This window comes from Zingiber officinale, chromosome 5B (assembly GCF_018446385.1).
Source record: "Zingiber officinale cultivar Zhangliang chromosome 5B, Zo_v1.1, whole genome shotgun sequence".
NCBI lineage: Eukaryota > Viridiplantae > Streptophyta > Magnoliopsida > Zingiberales > Zingiberaceae > Zingiber > Zingiber officinale.
Window position 1 is genome coordinate 78087906 of NC_055995.1, and position 13510 is coordinate 78101415.

A 13510-nucleotide genomic window follows, 5' to 3' on the forward strand; every position below is an offset into this window, starting at 1 on the left:
TTGATCCTTAGAAACAGAGCCAATAATCTATTGTTCCTTTGAGATATCTGAATATCCTCTTCACTGCTTTCCAGTGTCTCGATCCTGAGTTCGACTGGAAATGATTAACTAAGCCAACAACATAGCTTATATCAGGATGAATACACAATATAATGTACATTAAACTGCCAATAGCACTGGCATATGATTTTTTCTTCATTTCGATTATTTCCTCAGGAGTCTTATGATATATACTTTTGTTCAAAATAGTACCTCTCACTATAGGTGTATGTTCAATGTTGCAGTCTAACATATTAAAGTGTTATATAATCTTAGTGATATAAGCTTCTTGAGACAAACCTAAAAGCCTTTTTGATCAATCTCTAATGATCTTCACTTCTAAGATGTACTCTGCTTCTCCCATATTTATTATGTCAAATTGTGATGAAAGGCAGGATTTGACTTCTATCGTACACTTTATGTCACTTTCAACTATTAGCATATTATCAACATATAATGATAAAATGATAAACTTTTCTTTTTCTTTTCTTAAGTAAACACAATGATCCTCATTGATCATTTCGAAATCATAAGACAAAATAACTTCACTAAATCTTATATTCCATTGTCTTGATGCTTACTTTAGCCCATATATAGACTTCTTAAATCTACATACTCTATTTTCTTGGCTTTCAATATAATCTTCTGGTTGTGTCATATAGATTTTTTCATCAAGATTACCATTAAGTAAAGTTATTTTTACATCCATTTGATGTAATTTCATGTCAAATTATGCTACTATAGCTAGGATGACACATATTGACACAAACTTCACAACTAGGTAGAATGTCTTTTCAAAATCAATACCCTCCATTTGGGTATATCTTTTTGCAACTAAACGAGTCTTGTATCGATTAATCGATCCATCTGCTTTCCTCTTTACTTTGAAAATACACTTATTCTCAATAGCCCTTCGTCTCAAAGGAAGATTGATTAAATCTCAAACTCGATTCTTTCTCATTGACTTTATCTCCTTATCTATTGCAATTTTTCATTTTTCTTTTACTGAGCTTCCTCAACTGTTCGAGGTTTTTTATCATCAACTGGGAGAATCATCAATGTCTCATTCTCAATATCAAACCTTCTCTAAGGAATAATCTAACGACTACTTCTTCGTAGATTAAATTGTTGAGAAACTGACTCATTTAGTGGTAAATTACTCCCACTAGGTTGACTAGATTTAGGCATCTCCTGATTTGTTGATAAAGGAACATTATCCCTCTCCTCTATCACATATAGAGGAATAGTCTTATCAATTTCACCTCGTGTTGGAAATTCAGTTTTAGGAAAAGTAGCGTCTCTTGACTCTATTTTAGAGATGGTTTCATCTTGTCACTCACCGATGAAGACATAACCCTTAGAAGTCCCAGAATACCTTATAAAGATACACTTCTTACCCCTGGGTCCTAATTTTTCATATTCGTGAGTCTTATCATGAACGTAGACAACTGACCCCCAAGGTCTCAGATTACTCAAATCCAACTTTCTGCCTATCCAACGTTTATGTGGGGTAGATGGAACTGACTTTGAAGGTACTTTGTTAAGTATATGGGTCGCAACTAATAATGCATCTCCCCAATAAAAGATTGAAAAATTAGTCTGCTCCATCATAAACCTAACCATTTTAAGAAGAGCCCTATTTCTTCTTTCAGCAATCACATTTTACTATAGAGTTATAGGGATAGTTAGTTGTCCAATAATCTCTGTCTCATTACACATTGTTTTGAACTGATCAGGCAAATATTCACCGCCACGGTCAGTGTGCAAGGTTTTAACCTTACGTTTCAATTAATTATCAACTTCGTTCAAGTAACGAATGAAGTAATCTAATGCTTCAAATTTGTGAGAAATCAAATACACATGATTAAAACGTGTGAAGTCATTAATAAATGTAATGAAATAAGAACTCTCATTTCTAGCCTTCAGATTCATTGGATTACAAATATCTGAATGAATTAATTGTAATGATAATTTAGCCCTAATAACCTTTCCAAATAGTTTCCTAGTTATTTTTTCAACAAGACAATGCTCATATATAAATGAGTTAATTTTAGCATGAACGCCTAAAATGTCTTCTCTAACTAATCTATTCATTCTTTCTTATCCTATATGTCCTAGTATAGCATGCCAAATTTCATCATTAACATCAGCATTACTAGTAAGAGTTGTTGGAGCAATCTAAGTACCCTGGGTTTTGATATTTGGGCAAAGGTTTAAGTTAGATTTATTATTGTATTTGATATGCATTGTGAGTGTATAGGATATAGGTACAACAACGTAAGTCCAAGTGTGACTTGGCAATGGATGAAGTCCCGGAGGTGCGACCTCTTGGCAAAGGAAGACCCAACAACAACAAGACATGAAGGATGGGGAGGCATCTGAGGGACACGAGGCTGGTAGAGGAGGCTAAAAGGCTAGGCCTAGGTTGTGCGGGCAAGGACGAGTGCATGAGAGACCGTATCCAGGGTAAATTTTCAGTGTTACTGTAGCGTTACTTCAACAATACTATAGTGTTACTGTAGTAGCACTGTAGCGTTACTGTAGCAGTCGACTAGTGTTTTCATCAATCGACTGGTAGTCGACCATTGGCTTGTAACGGTCGAATTTCACTTAGGACCAGTCTACCAGTCGACTGGTGGTTGTACCAGTCGACTGGTGGCGGGAAAACAACTTAGTGTTTTTCTATCAAACTCTATTCAATAGAGCTTGGGGTGCTTGGACGTGGTTGACAAAAATAGAGGTGGTTAACCCCTATTAGAGTTTCCAAGGTCTTCTTGAGTGATCAAGAGCTTGTGTGAGTTTGTGGTGAGGTTTCTCCACCCACAAGCAGCTACTCAAGCTAGCCGGAGGTTTTTCGGAGAGTCATCCACTGATGGATCGGGATCGTCCACCTTACGGACATCCATGGAGTAAGAGCTTCATCTCCGAACCACGTTAAACAATGTGTTAGGTTTGTCTTCTTTTGTTTGTGTGTGTCTTGTATTTCCGCTGTGCACGCTAACCATTGTAGGAAACTACGTTTTGGGTGAGACGCTATTTACCCTCCTCTAGCGGCGTCAAGGTGCCAACAAGAGTAATATTTGAAAAACAACCATCATTATTATTTGGTTCTACATTAAGAACCATAAACCATTTGTTACATAACCATGCCCAATTAACACAGAGTTAATCCGAAGTTTTCCACACAACAGCTATAAAAAATTACACAATAACCTAAATCAAGAAGACAAGTGACGGAAACCAGATTTCGTTGAATCTCAGGAGCATACAATGTTAGAGTGTATACTGAAAGCCTAAGCTTTTGTAAACATTTATTTTGAATAAAGAATCACATTTGGTCAAATTATCTACATTTGTTTGTAGTTGTTCAATTAATTTATATTGTAGATAACATAGTATGTGGTGTCACATACAGAAGATAATGTTATCAGTACCTTATAAATTATAAACAGTAGCTCACGACCAAAATGGAAAGGAACAAACCATTGGAAGGTCCTAGTGTAATTAGGTATTAGTTTATCTTAACTATATAATTACACTAGTACACTTAGAGTGTATTGAGTAGAACCATCAGAGGTCGTTTCTTTTATACTAACTTTATAAAGGAACAAGACCTCAGTTATTATGGAAGTGTGTGCTTTTAATCCTAATATAATAACAAACGCATATATTTGATATTTATTTCTTTAATTTATCAATGGGTGAGATTTAGTTCGATAAATTAATAAGCCCGATAAGTTGGGAAATGATATCACTTATAGTGTGTGTTGTTGATTATAGAAGGAAACTGTGTCCTAGTGATCTAGGTTGATAATGTCCCCAAGAGGAGCTCATAAGGATTGTCATGTTAAACCCTGCAGGTGGACTTAGTCCGACATGACGATAAGATTGAGTGGTACTACTCTTGGACTAAGATATTAATTAAATGAGTTGTCAGTAACTCACTTAATTAGTGGACATTCGACATCTTAAACACAGGGATGTTGGTGCAATCTTAGGTCAAGGTTGACCTGGTTGACCAGACTCGAGTTGACTTGACTCGAGTTGTGTTTTGATGTTTGACGAGTTATGTTTGACGATGTTTGACGAGAAGAGAAGTTCTATTCTTGATATGGGACAAGAATAGATGTTTGGGAGATTATTGGTGCAACCGTAGGTCAAGGTTGACCTGGTTGACCTGATTCGGGAAAGAGTCCAAGTATGGAGACTTGGCAATGGAAAAGTCCAAGTGTGGAGACTTGGCACTGGAAAAGTCCAAGCAGAGAGCTTGGCACGCGAAAAGTCCAAGTGTGGAGACTTGGCACGGGAAAAGTCCAAGTATGGAGACTTGGCACTGGAAAAGTCCAAGTATGGAGACTTGGCACGGAGAAGTCCAAGCAGGGAGCTTGGCACGAGGGAAAGTCCTAACTGGGATGTTAGGCAGCTGGAAAGTCCTGGTGAGTGAAGCCAGGCAATGGGAAAGTCCTAACTGGGATGTTAGGCAGTTGGAAAGTCTGAGTGAAGCTTGACGAGAAAGTCCTAACGGGATGTTAGGCGGTGGTGGAAATCTGGTGAGTGAAGTCGTGGAAAGTCCCGGTGAGTGAAGGCAAGGAAAATCCAGATAGATCAAGGATGATCGGACATCCGGTGTTGAGGAAAGTCCAAGTAGGTCAAAGGGATTGACCGGACACTTGGCAAGGAATTCTAGCAGGTCAAGGAATGACGGATGCTAGGGATGAAGTACCAATAGGTCAAGGTTGACCGGATATTGGTTTGGAAGGTTTGGGACTTGGTTTGGGCAAAACCCAAGCTCTGGACCGATCCAGTGAGTTCAGTAGCACGAGTGCGATCTGGTGAAGGGCTGATCAGTCTGGGGACCGATCAGGGCGTGCCGAACTGATCAGCTGATGTCCGAATTTCAGTTATGGAAGGGGTCTGTGAAGCCTTCTGATCGGTCTGGGGACCGATCAGCACAGGGCCTGATCGGTCCCCGCGACCGATCAGGCAAGCCCCAGACCGATCAGGCTGAAGCCTGATCGGTCCGGGTTCTAGCCGTTGCGTAGCAACGGCTAGTTTCTGCTGTGTCTTCTTCGCAGGAATAAAGGGGTCGAGGGCTGCTGCTGCGATACTTACTTCTTCTTCTTTCCTAGCGAACTGCTGTTCAGCTTGAGCTTTGATTGAGCTCCTCCTCGAAGCTTCGCGTGAGCTTCATTCGTCGACATGCTGCTGCGTTTGGGTTGTGAAGCTCACCTCCAGTCGACAAGAAAGCAAGCAATTGGTAGAGTGCTATTGTATTCATATTGTATTGCTTTTCTTACTGTTCTTGTACTCTTTGTTTGCTGTTGCAAACGTTTGTGGCGAGGTTTCTCCACCCACAAGGAGTATATTGTATTAGCCGGTTCTCCGGGGACTCATCCACCGACGGATTGACTGGACTCGTCCACCTTACGGACACGCCGAGGAGTAGGAGCCCTAATCTCCGAACCTCGTTACATCCTTGTGTTAAGGTTTGGTTTTCTTCTCTTTCGTTTCTTTGTATTTTCCGCTGCGCTAACACGTTTTGTAGAAAGAAACGACGATTTGGGGTCGGCTATTCACACCCCCCCTCTCTAGCCGAGTACGAACGATCCTAACAAGGGAGACTAACACACTCATAATAAGAAGGAGCCCAAAAATGTAATTTGGGATTGGTGCGGTAGTTCAATAATAGTTCTCTAGTGGAATGAATTATTATTGATAAAATTAAGTTGTGTGTTCGGGGCGAACACGGGATGCTTAATTTTATCGGGAGACCAAAACCAATTCCTCCTCTCGGTCTCTATCGTAGCCTCTTATTTATAGAGTACTATACCCACCTTCATACCCATGTTATAGGGGTCGACCAAGCTAGCTTGGAGATCAAGCTAGGGCCGACCAAGCCTTGGTCTATGGGTGGCCGGCCCTAGCTTGAACCCAAGTCTAGGTGGCCGGCCATTATAAATATAAAAGGAATTTTAATTTTAAATTTTTTCTTATGTGGAATACATGATTTAAAAGAGAGTTTAAAAATTAAAATATTTTCTTTTATAAGATTCTACAAAAGATTAAGAGAAGAGTTAAATCTCTTTCCTTATTTGTAGATTAAAAGGTTGATTTTAATTTTGGTAAAAACTTTACTTATTTATCATCCACATGTTGAAAAGTTAAATTTTAAAATTATAGAAATTTCCTTTTATAGCATCAATTATGAAGGGATTATTAAAGAGAAATTTTATTTTAAAATTTCTCCGGAAGCAAATTAGGAAGCTTTAATTTTTCTAGTGAAAAATTTCCTTGTTTGCTTAGATGAGGTGGCCGGCCATATAAACTAAGAAAAGGAATTTAATTTTAATTTATTAAATTTTCCTTTTCAATGGCAATAGAGTTAAGGAAGTTTTTATTAAATTTTCCTTATTTGCTAAGGCTAAAGGATTATAAAAGAGGGGGTTTTGGGTGCCTTTGTGGTAACAACCTCTATTATTTTTCTCCCTCTTTTCTTCCTTGGTGTGGTCGGCCCCTTCAAGTTCTCTCCTTGCCTTGGTGTGGCCGAACCTCTCATCCTCCTTGGAGATCAAGTGGTGGCCGGATTTTAGCTTGGAGAAGAAGGAGAGAAAGCTTGCATCCCTTGGAGCTTGGTTGGTGGAAAAAGATCTTCATCCTTTGGAAGTCTTGCTTGGCCGAAACTTGAAGGAAGAAGAAGAAGGTGCTAGGTGGTCCTCGTCTCGGAAGATCGTTGCCCACACGACGTCCGAGATTAGAAGAGGAATATGGTAGAAGATCAAGAGGTCATTATCTACTAAGTAAGGTATAACTAATATTGTTTTCCACATCATGTTAGTTTTATCTCCATGTAAAAATACCAAATACAAGAGGCATGCGATTCTAGTTTTTTTTCGAATTAGTTTTCGAAATTGTGTTCTTTTGTTTTATTTCTTTTCCTTGTGATTTGATTGTTCTTAGAGGTTAACCTAGGGTTACTATGGGAAAGTTAAATATTTAATTTCCTTAAAAGACTTTGTCTAGTCGGTGGTGGTTGCTCCCATATCCAAGAAGGTCATGTGCCTCGCCATGCAGTATTGGAAGCCGATTTTGAAAATAGATATTTAATTGTCTTCGTGACCTAGGTGATTTGGATCGAACGTGTTAAGTTCCGCAGGAGATCCAAGTCTAAACCTAAAAGAACAAATAAATTAAACTTAGGATCAAACGTGTTAAGTTCCGCAGACGATCCAAGTTTAATTTAAAAGAACACATGGTAGCTAGGAAAAGGTTCAGACCTTTGTACAAAATTTTTGTACAGTTGAACCGTTAGGTTTTCCGAGTAGCAACCAACATACAAGACATCATGTAAAAACAAGGTTCGTCCACCACATAGGTTGAGCTTGCAAGTGCTCATTCCTTTAACTTCAATTCTTGCATTGTTTCCCATATATATCCATTTGTTGTCAACTGGTATCCGACAATACTCCATATATGTAGCTCGATCACGAGCTACATGATTCGTTACTCCTAAATCTACAATCCATAAAGGATAAGAATCAACTAACAATACTGTACTTGCAATATGATATTCATGGAAAGAAGATAGAGATGAATCTACCTTTTTAGGCTCAGTACAATCGTGAGCAAAATAACCCTTTTTGCCACAGTTATAGTAAGTCAACTTACTCATAGGTCTTTGTCCATATTTTTTTTTCTTCTTGATTTGGTTTTTCGCAGCAACAACACTAGCCTCCTTTCTTTTCTTAAACCATTTTTTCTTATTCTTGAAACCAGAACTTTCAACTACAAAAGCTTGACAAAAAATCCTTGCAGATTCAATCATCTCCGCCTCAAGTTCAACATGGCATGAGATATCAGTGAAAATCTTGATACTTTCACTATGAGTCAGATTCTGTTTCATCGTTTTCCCAAGAATCAAGAAGGGAACAGATAATTGCCTGAACCTGTTGTTCATTGGTCAACTCATGATCGACAGCTTTTAAGTCTCGAATCATGTTACCCATCTCCCTAAGATGTTAGGCCATAGTAACATTCGAACATTTTTTACAACTATCAAACTTGATTGTTAACTGACGGAGCTTACTTAGACTTACTCCACTATACTTCTCTCTAAGGGTTGTACAGACAGCATAAGCCGATGGTAATGGCTCATACTCAAATATTAGGTCATCTACCATTGAACTAATCAATATTCCCTTATCAGTAGAGTCCTTCATTTTCCATGTCTTATAGGCATCAAGGATACGTCTGTGCTGTGTTGTAGAACCATCAACCGGTTCCTCCATGAATTGATTTATAGCCTCTAGAACTTTTTGTTCCTTAAGAACGTATTATATCTTGAGGTGTCATATTTTGTAGTTATCCCCATATAATTTTTCTCCTTTATTGAGTTCAGCTATGATGTTTTAAGTTGCCATAATTTACATAAATGTACATATTATTTATTATTTCAGTGTAATTCATATACATATAATTAATTATTGACTCAATGTAAATTAAAATTATTTTACAAAATCAAGTAATAACTATGTTCCACTCATCATTTGTATGTATCAATCCAATCAACATTGATCAATTATATTACACACATCCCATCAAATATACCAATCATTTTCATATGAACTAATCATATATATATATGAACTAATCATTGAATATGAACGAATCATAAAATAAACATGAACTAATCACGAATATGAATGAATCATAAATAAACATGAACTAATCATTGAATTGAACATGAACGAATCATGAAATGAACTAATCATTTTCAAGTTTATTAACACATAACATAACTTTTCATAACATAACTTTGTTCGTATTTAACAACAAAAATTATTATATGACTCAAAAACTAAATGGGCTAACGACAGTAAATAGAATACTAATAAACTAGATAGGCCAATAGCACTCCTACTAGGACAAATACTAGTGTAGCGACCAACATTATCCCTATCAACCTGGACTCGATCATTTGGGATAATCTCAGATGGGACAGCTTCAGAATTCTTCATCGGATTCATTTCTGGATCTTCCTCGAACATTTCCATGTCCTCTTCAGACTCTTCAGGATCCTCTTCACCCATATGGTGAAGTAGTTTCTCACACATTTCTAAGATACTTTGGCAATGAATGCATCAAAGCCCAGATCGTATAATTGTCTAGGACTGGAAACACTTCTTGCTAAGTTTCCAAAATAGTCTATCAAGTTATATAACATGTTTGTCGACTCCATAAACAAAGTTATACTCTATCTCCTAAATCTCCTCCTTGAGCTGGTTTCGTCGCACTTCCCGACGAGTCAATGTGGTAATTGTCCATGCTATCTAAAAAATTAAAATTAAATAAGTTAGTACAAAATTAACTAACCAGTACAAAACTAGTTTAATTCAATTTATAAAGGTATAGAACAATCATTATAAATTAAAAAAAATAAATTTTCTAGATTTTCATGAGTTTAAGTTATGAACTGACCCATTGGACAGGTCGATCAGGAATCCAGATCCTAAACTTAGTCTGTTGTACTTGTTAGAACTAATATAATTGGACAGATATTTCTGATCTATATTCTATTATTATTTTAATCTAAGCTTATTTAAGTCGATCTCAGACTTATTGATCAAATTCAGATCCATTTGATTAATCTAATGTCCATTGGATTAAATCTGACCTATTAGAACAAATTTAATCTTTGTTTTTGATCAAATCTGACCTATTAGGTAATTTGATTAAATTTAATCAAATCCGGTCTATCAAAACGAATCTGGTCTGATTTAATTAGTCTGGTTCATGCAATCAAATTACCCTAATTAATTTAATAATAAACTGATCTGGTTAAACTAACCAACCAATAGTTAGAATTAAATCTAGGTATTATTGAATTAAATTGGTCTGATTAAACTAATCAATAGTTTGAACTAGGCTTGAATTTGATTGGACCAAATTAGTATAGTTGGATTTTCAATTAATAAAATTTTAATTAATCAATCTCGATTAAATAGTGATTGTATCTATTCACGCAGGCTTGAGTGTTCATATATGTAAACGATTTAATCGATTAAAATTTCTAATTTGTCTCAAAGTATTTGATGGATGAACCTTCATTATTATTATTCATCATCATTTAATCAGAAAGATTAAAAATCTATTTAATCGATTATTGTCCTTAAATTGATTATACCAATTAATTACACAAATGTACTTTACTTCGTCAGTTAAATCGATTATATAAATTTTAAAACGATTAAGATATGTTTTAATCGATTAGTTTAATTAATTAAATTATTTTTTCTCTTCTCTGTGACCACGACACTCACTTTTTCTTTCGCGACGAACGTGATTACCGTGACTATCGATTGTCGGCCTCTCAACATGGTTGTCGACACTCTCCGACCTTGGAAGCCGATAGCCAACAATCTCTCGGGACTCGACAACTACAGCAAATCGCGACCGATCTTGTCTGGCGACTACGGAAGAGACATTTCTTTTCGATGAAGAGGTATGCTTCATGCTTAGGTATCACTATGATACCATTGTATCCTCTAATATACATGAAACATAAGATAAAATTATAAATCACTCAAAATGATTTCTCGAGAAGAAATTGAAGAAGACGCCATTGAAGATGCTGATACTATCACCGAGAAGATCATCGTTTGAAACTTCCTCAGCTTTTCTACAAACTAAATCCCGACAGTATATTCTCTTTACCCACCGTCATCTCGTACTGTGCACTTTCTGATCATTCCTAATTACTCTTAGACACATCAATATCAGAAGCATCGATTATAAATCAATGCTTTAACAGCCCTTAATCACAGATCAATCAATCATCTCCTCAACATTTAACATTACATATCTCTTACAATATCTGCAACGCCCAATACGTTACTCCACATACTTCACGAGGTATGCATCAAATGTAGATATTTATTAATTTTATGTCTCAAAATTATCATCCTGAAACATTTAATATAATGTATCAAATAAAAATTATTAAGAAAATATTTTTTTTTATTAATTAGGATCTTTATCTTATTACTCCAATGAAAGAAAATTTTTATTTAAATTTGGGGTGGTAACTATATAAGGTAATATATTCGGAAAATTACTGAGTCATTCAGAATATCTATCTGTATATCAGGTATAAAATTACTAAATCATATATTTAATATCTATTTTTTTCCGATCTATTGATAGATTTTTCAATTGATTGCTAACTGATTGATAGTTTTATCAATTAATTGAGAATTATTATATGGTAGTGTAATATTCTACTGATTGATTGTTAAAGTGTGACAATTGATAGGTGGAATGTAACTTGTTTGGAAATGATTTGAAAAAAATTATTACTCTTTGTCAAATTAATGTTAAAAGGTATAAATATATTAAGGAGACTTAAACGAATACATCTATCTTAGTTTATAGTTATTTAGAGTTCTGGAGTTATATAAATTAACCGGTTTTGGACGAAATTGACTGATGAATTTAGATAACTCTGAATTTTCTTAATACATCTATACTCATAAACATCAATTTGATATTTTATATTAATAGTAGTGATTTTTTTAACTCATTTTCATATGAAAAATTATATCATATATTCATTATACAATGATGATGATATTCATTAACCGATATCACAAATGATTTTTTAGGACTTTTCTCTGTCGGACAATATTAAAATTTTAATTCTCTAAATGATGTTGGTCCATCCGTCGATTTAGTCCAAAAAGTAATTGATGATGGACTTAAACAACTCCAAATTATTTCAAACCAATTACTGATATACTCGTCTAAATTTTCTTAATATATTTATATCTTCAAATATCGATGTGATACATTATATTGAAAGTAATGATTTTTTAATTCATTTTCTATCGAGTTACATTCCACCAATTGCTAAGAGTAACTCGATCAAAAATGAGTTAAAAAAAATATTACTCTCAATATAATACTATATTTATATTTGACTGTGTAAATGTATTAAATAGATTTAGATGGTATATTGATTTTGATTTGGTATTAATTTGGAGTTGTTCATCAATGAATTTTGTACCAAAATCAATTGATAGAAGAATTACTCCAAATCAAAACTTTTATACTCGTTTAAATCTCATTAATACATCTATACTTTTAACTATAAATTTGATTCTACTATATTATGAGTAATAATTTTTTAACTCATTTTGGATCATATTATATTCCATTAATTGATTGTTATATTATAGTAACCAATTACTGGAAGTCAAATAATCATTCCCAATTGTTTTGTATAGGAATCGATGGTAAATTTGCCAAGGTTTTGAACCGGACAATTGAACCGCTGTGGATCAGCTACCTGACAGAGTTTGTTTTTATTAGACCACTGGACCGGTCAGGGTGTTCGTCGCCGCGACTTTCTCTTTTACCGATCTCGTCGCCATTTTCCTCGGTGAGGAAGGATCGACTCGACGGTACGTTTTCTTCGTGAATCCATCTTGTATGCACCTGATCTGATGAGGTAGGGCTTCTTCCTGATCCGTTGTTGGTTTGGTATCGTAGACGCTGTGGAACAGATCGGGATCCATGGATGTGGAGCCGCCGGGACCGCTTCGGTATCTGATTGGGGCGGCGATCATGATGATGGGGGTGGTGCTTCCTCTCGGTTACATGATGTTTCGCATCAAGCGCGTTCCCTCCTCCTCGTCGACCTACTCCAAGCAGACGTAGGTGTGCTTTTGATTTCATTCAAGGACTCAAATCTCGTAGTTCTTGATTGCTCGATTAATTTATTTTGCTTCTGTTAATAAAATATCTGTTTTTTGGGCATTGGAATCCAGGACTAAGGGGCTGATATAGAGATAATTGTCAACTCTTTCTACTGCTAGCGGTGATCTCTCATAGTGGCGTTGCTTCTGGTACTCCACTGATTTCGGTTTGATTCTTCTTCTATTGATGTATTTGACGTCTATAGTAAAGTGTAGTTTCTATCTCGTTTTTTTTCCTGTTAAAGAGTAGGATTTGATAACTTGTGGCTGAATACATTTATCAATGATCAGTACGGGAACATCTGCGTGCTACTTCCTTTAATTCTAGTAAACAAAAAGGCTTTAGAAGCTATTATTCAATTCACTTCATCATTGTATTTAAAAATGGTTATGAGATGGCAGAAATTCCGTCGCAGTTTACCAATTCTAGTATCAAAGTTTGATCTTGTCCTTTGAGTGTATAGGTCTGTTCTTCTCTGTTAGGGGGCTTTTCCTAAATTATTGTTCTCATTGATTTGAAAGGGGCTAGCTTCCTCATTTTGATTGCCATGAGCTTACTCTGAGGGTACTATCAGACATGCTTGAGCCCCTGTCTTATAGCAAAGATTTTTCATACAGTATTATGGTAAATCCACAATAAAAAATTGACGTCAAACTAGTTGGCAATGCTCATTTCCATGTGAAAAATCCCATCCCACATTTGTAAGCTTTGAACGGCGAAT

General features: G+C 35.8%; 1 protein-coding gene across 2 annotated transcripts; it reads left to right on the forward strand.

Moving 5' to 3' along the window:
• The first annotated feature begins 12356 nt into the window (after positions 1-12356).
• LOC121987515 lies at positions 12357-13152 on the forward strand. Of its 2 annotated transcripts, none has more exons than XM_042541280.1 (3): positions 12357-12494; positions 12583-12750; positions 12861-13152. In XM_042541280.1, exon 2 carries the CDS (start codon positions 12607-12609, stop codon positions 12748-12750), a length of 144 nt encoding a protein of 47 aa, XP_042397214.1. In that variant the 5' UTR covers positions 12357-12494; positions 12583-12606; the 3' UTR covers positions 12861-13152. The 2 variants fall into 2 exon arrangements, with proteins under 2 accessions (XP_042397214.1, XP_042397213.1); XM_042541279.1 differs by having other exon boundaries at positions 12583-12746.
• Positions 13153-13510: the final 358 nt, after the last annotated feature.

What these genes read in the sequence shown, in the direction of transcription:
- LOC121987515 (XM_042541279.1), top strand. Translation starts at nt 12,607, where the DNA reads ATGGATGTGGAGCCGCCGGGACCGCTTCGGTATCTGATTGGGGCGGCG.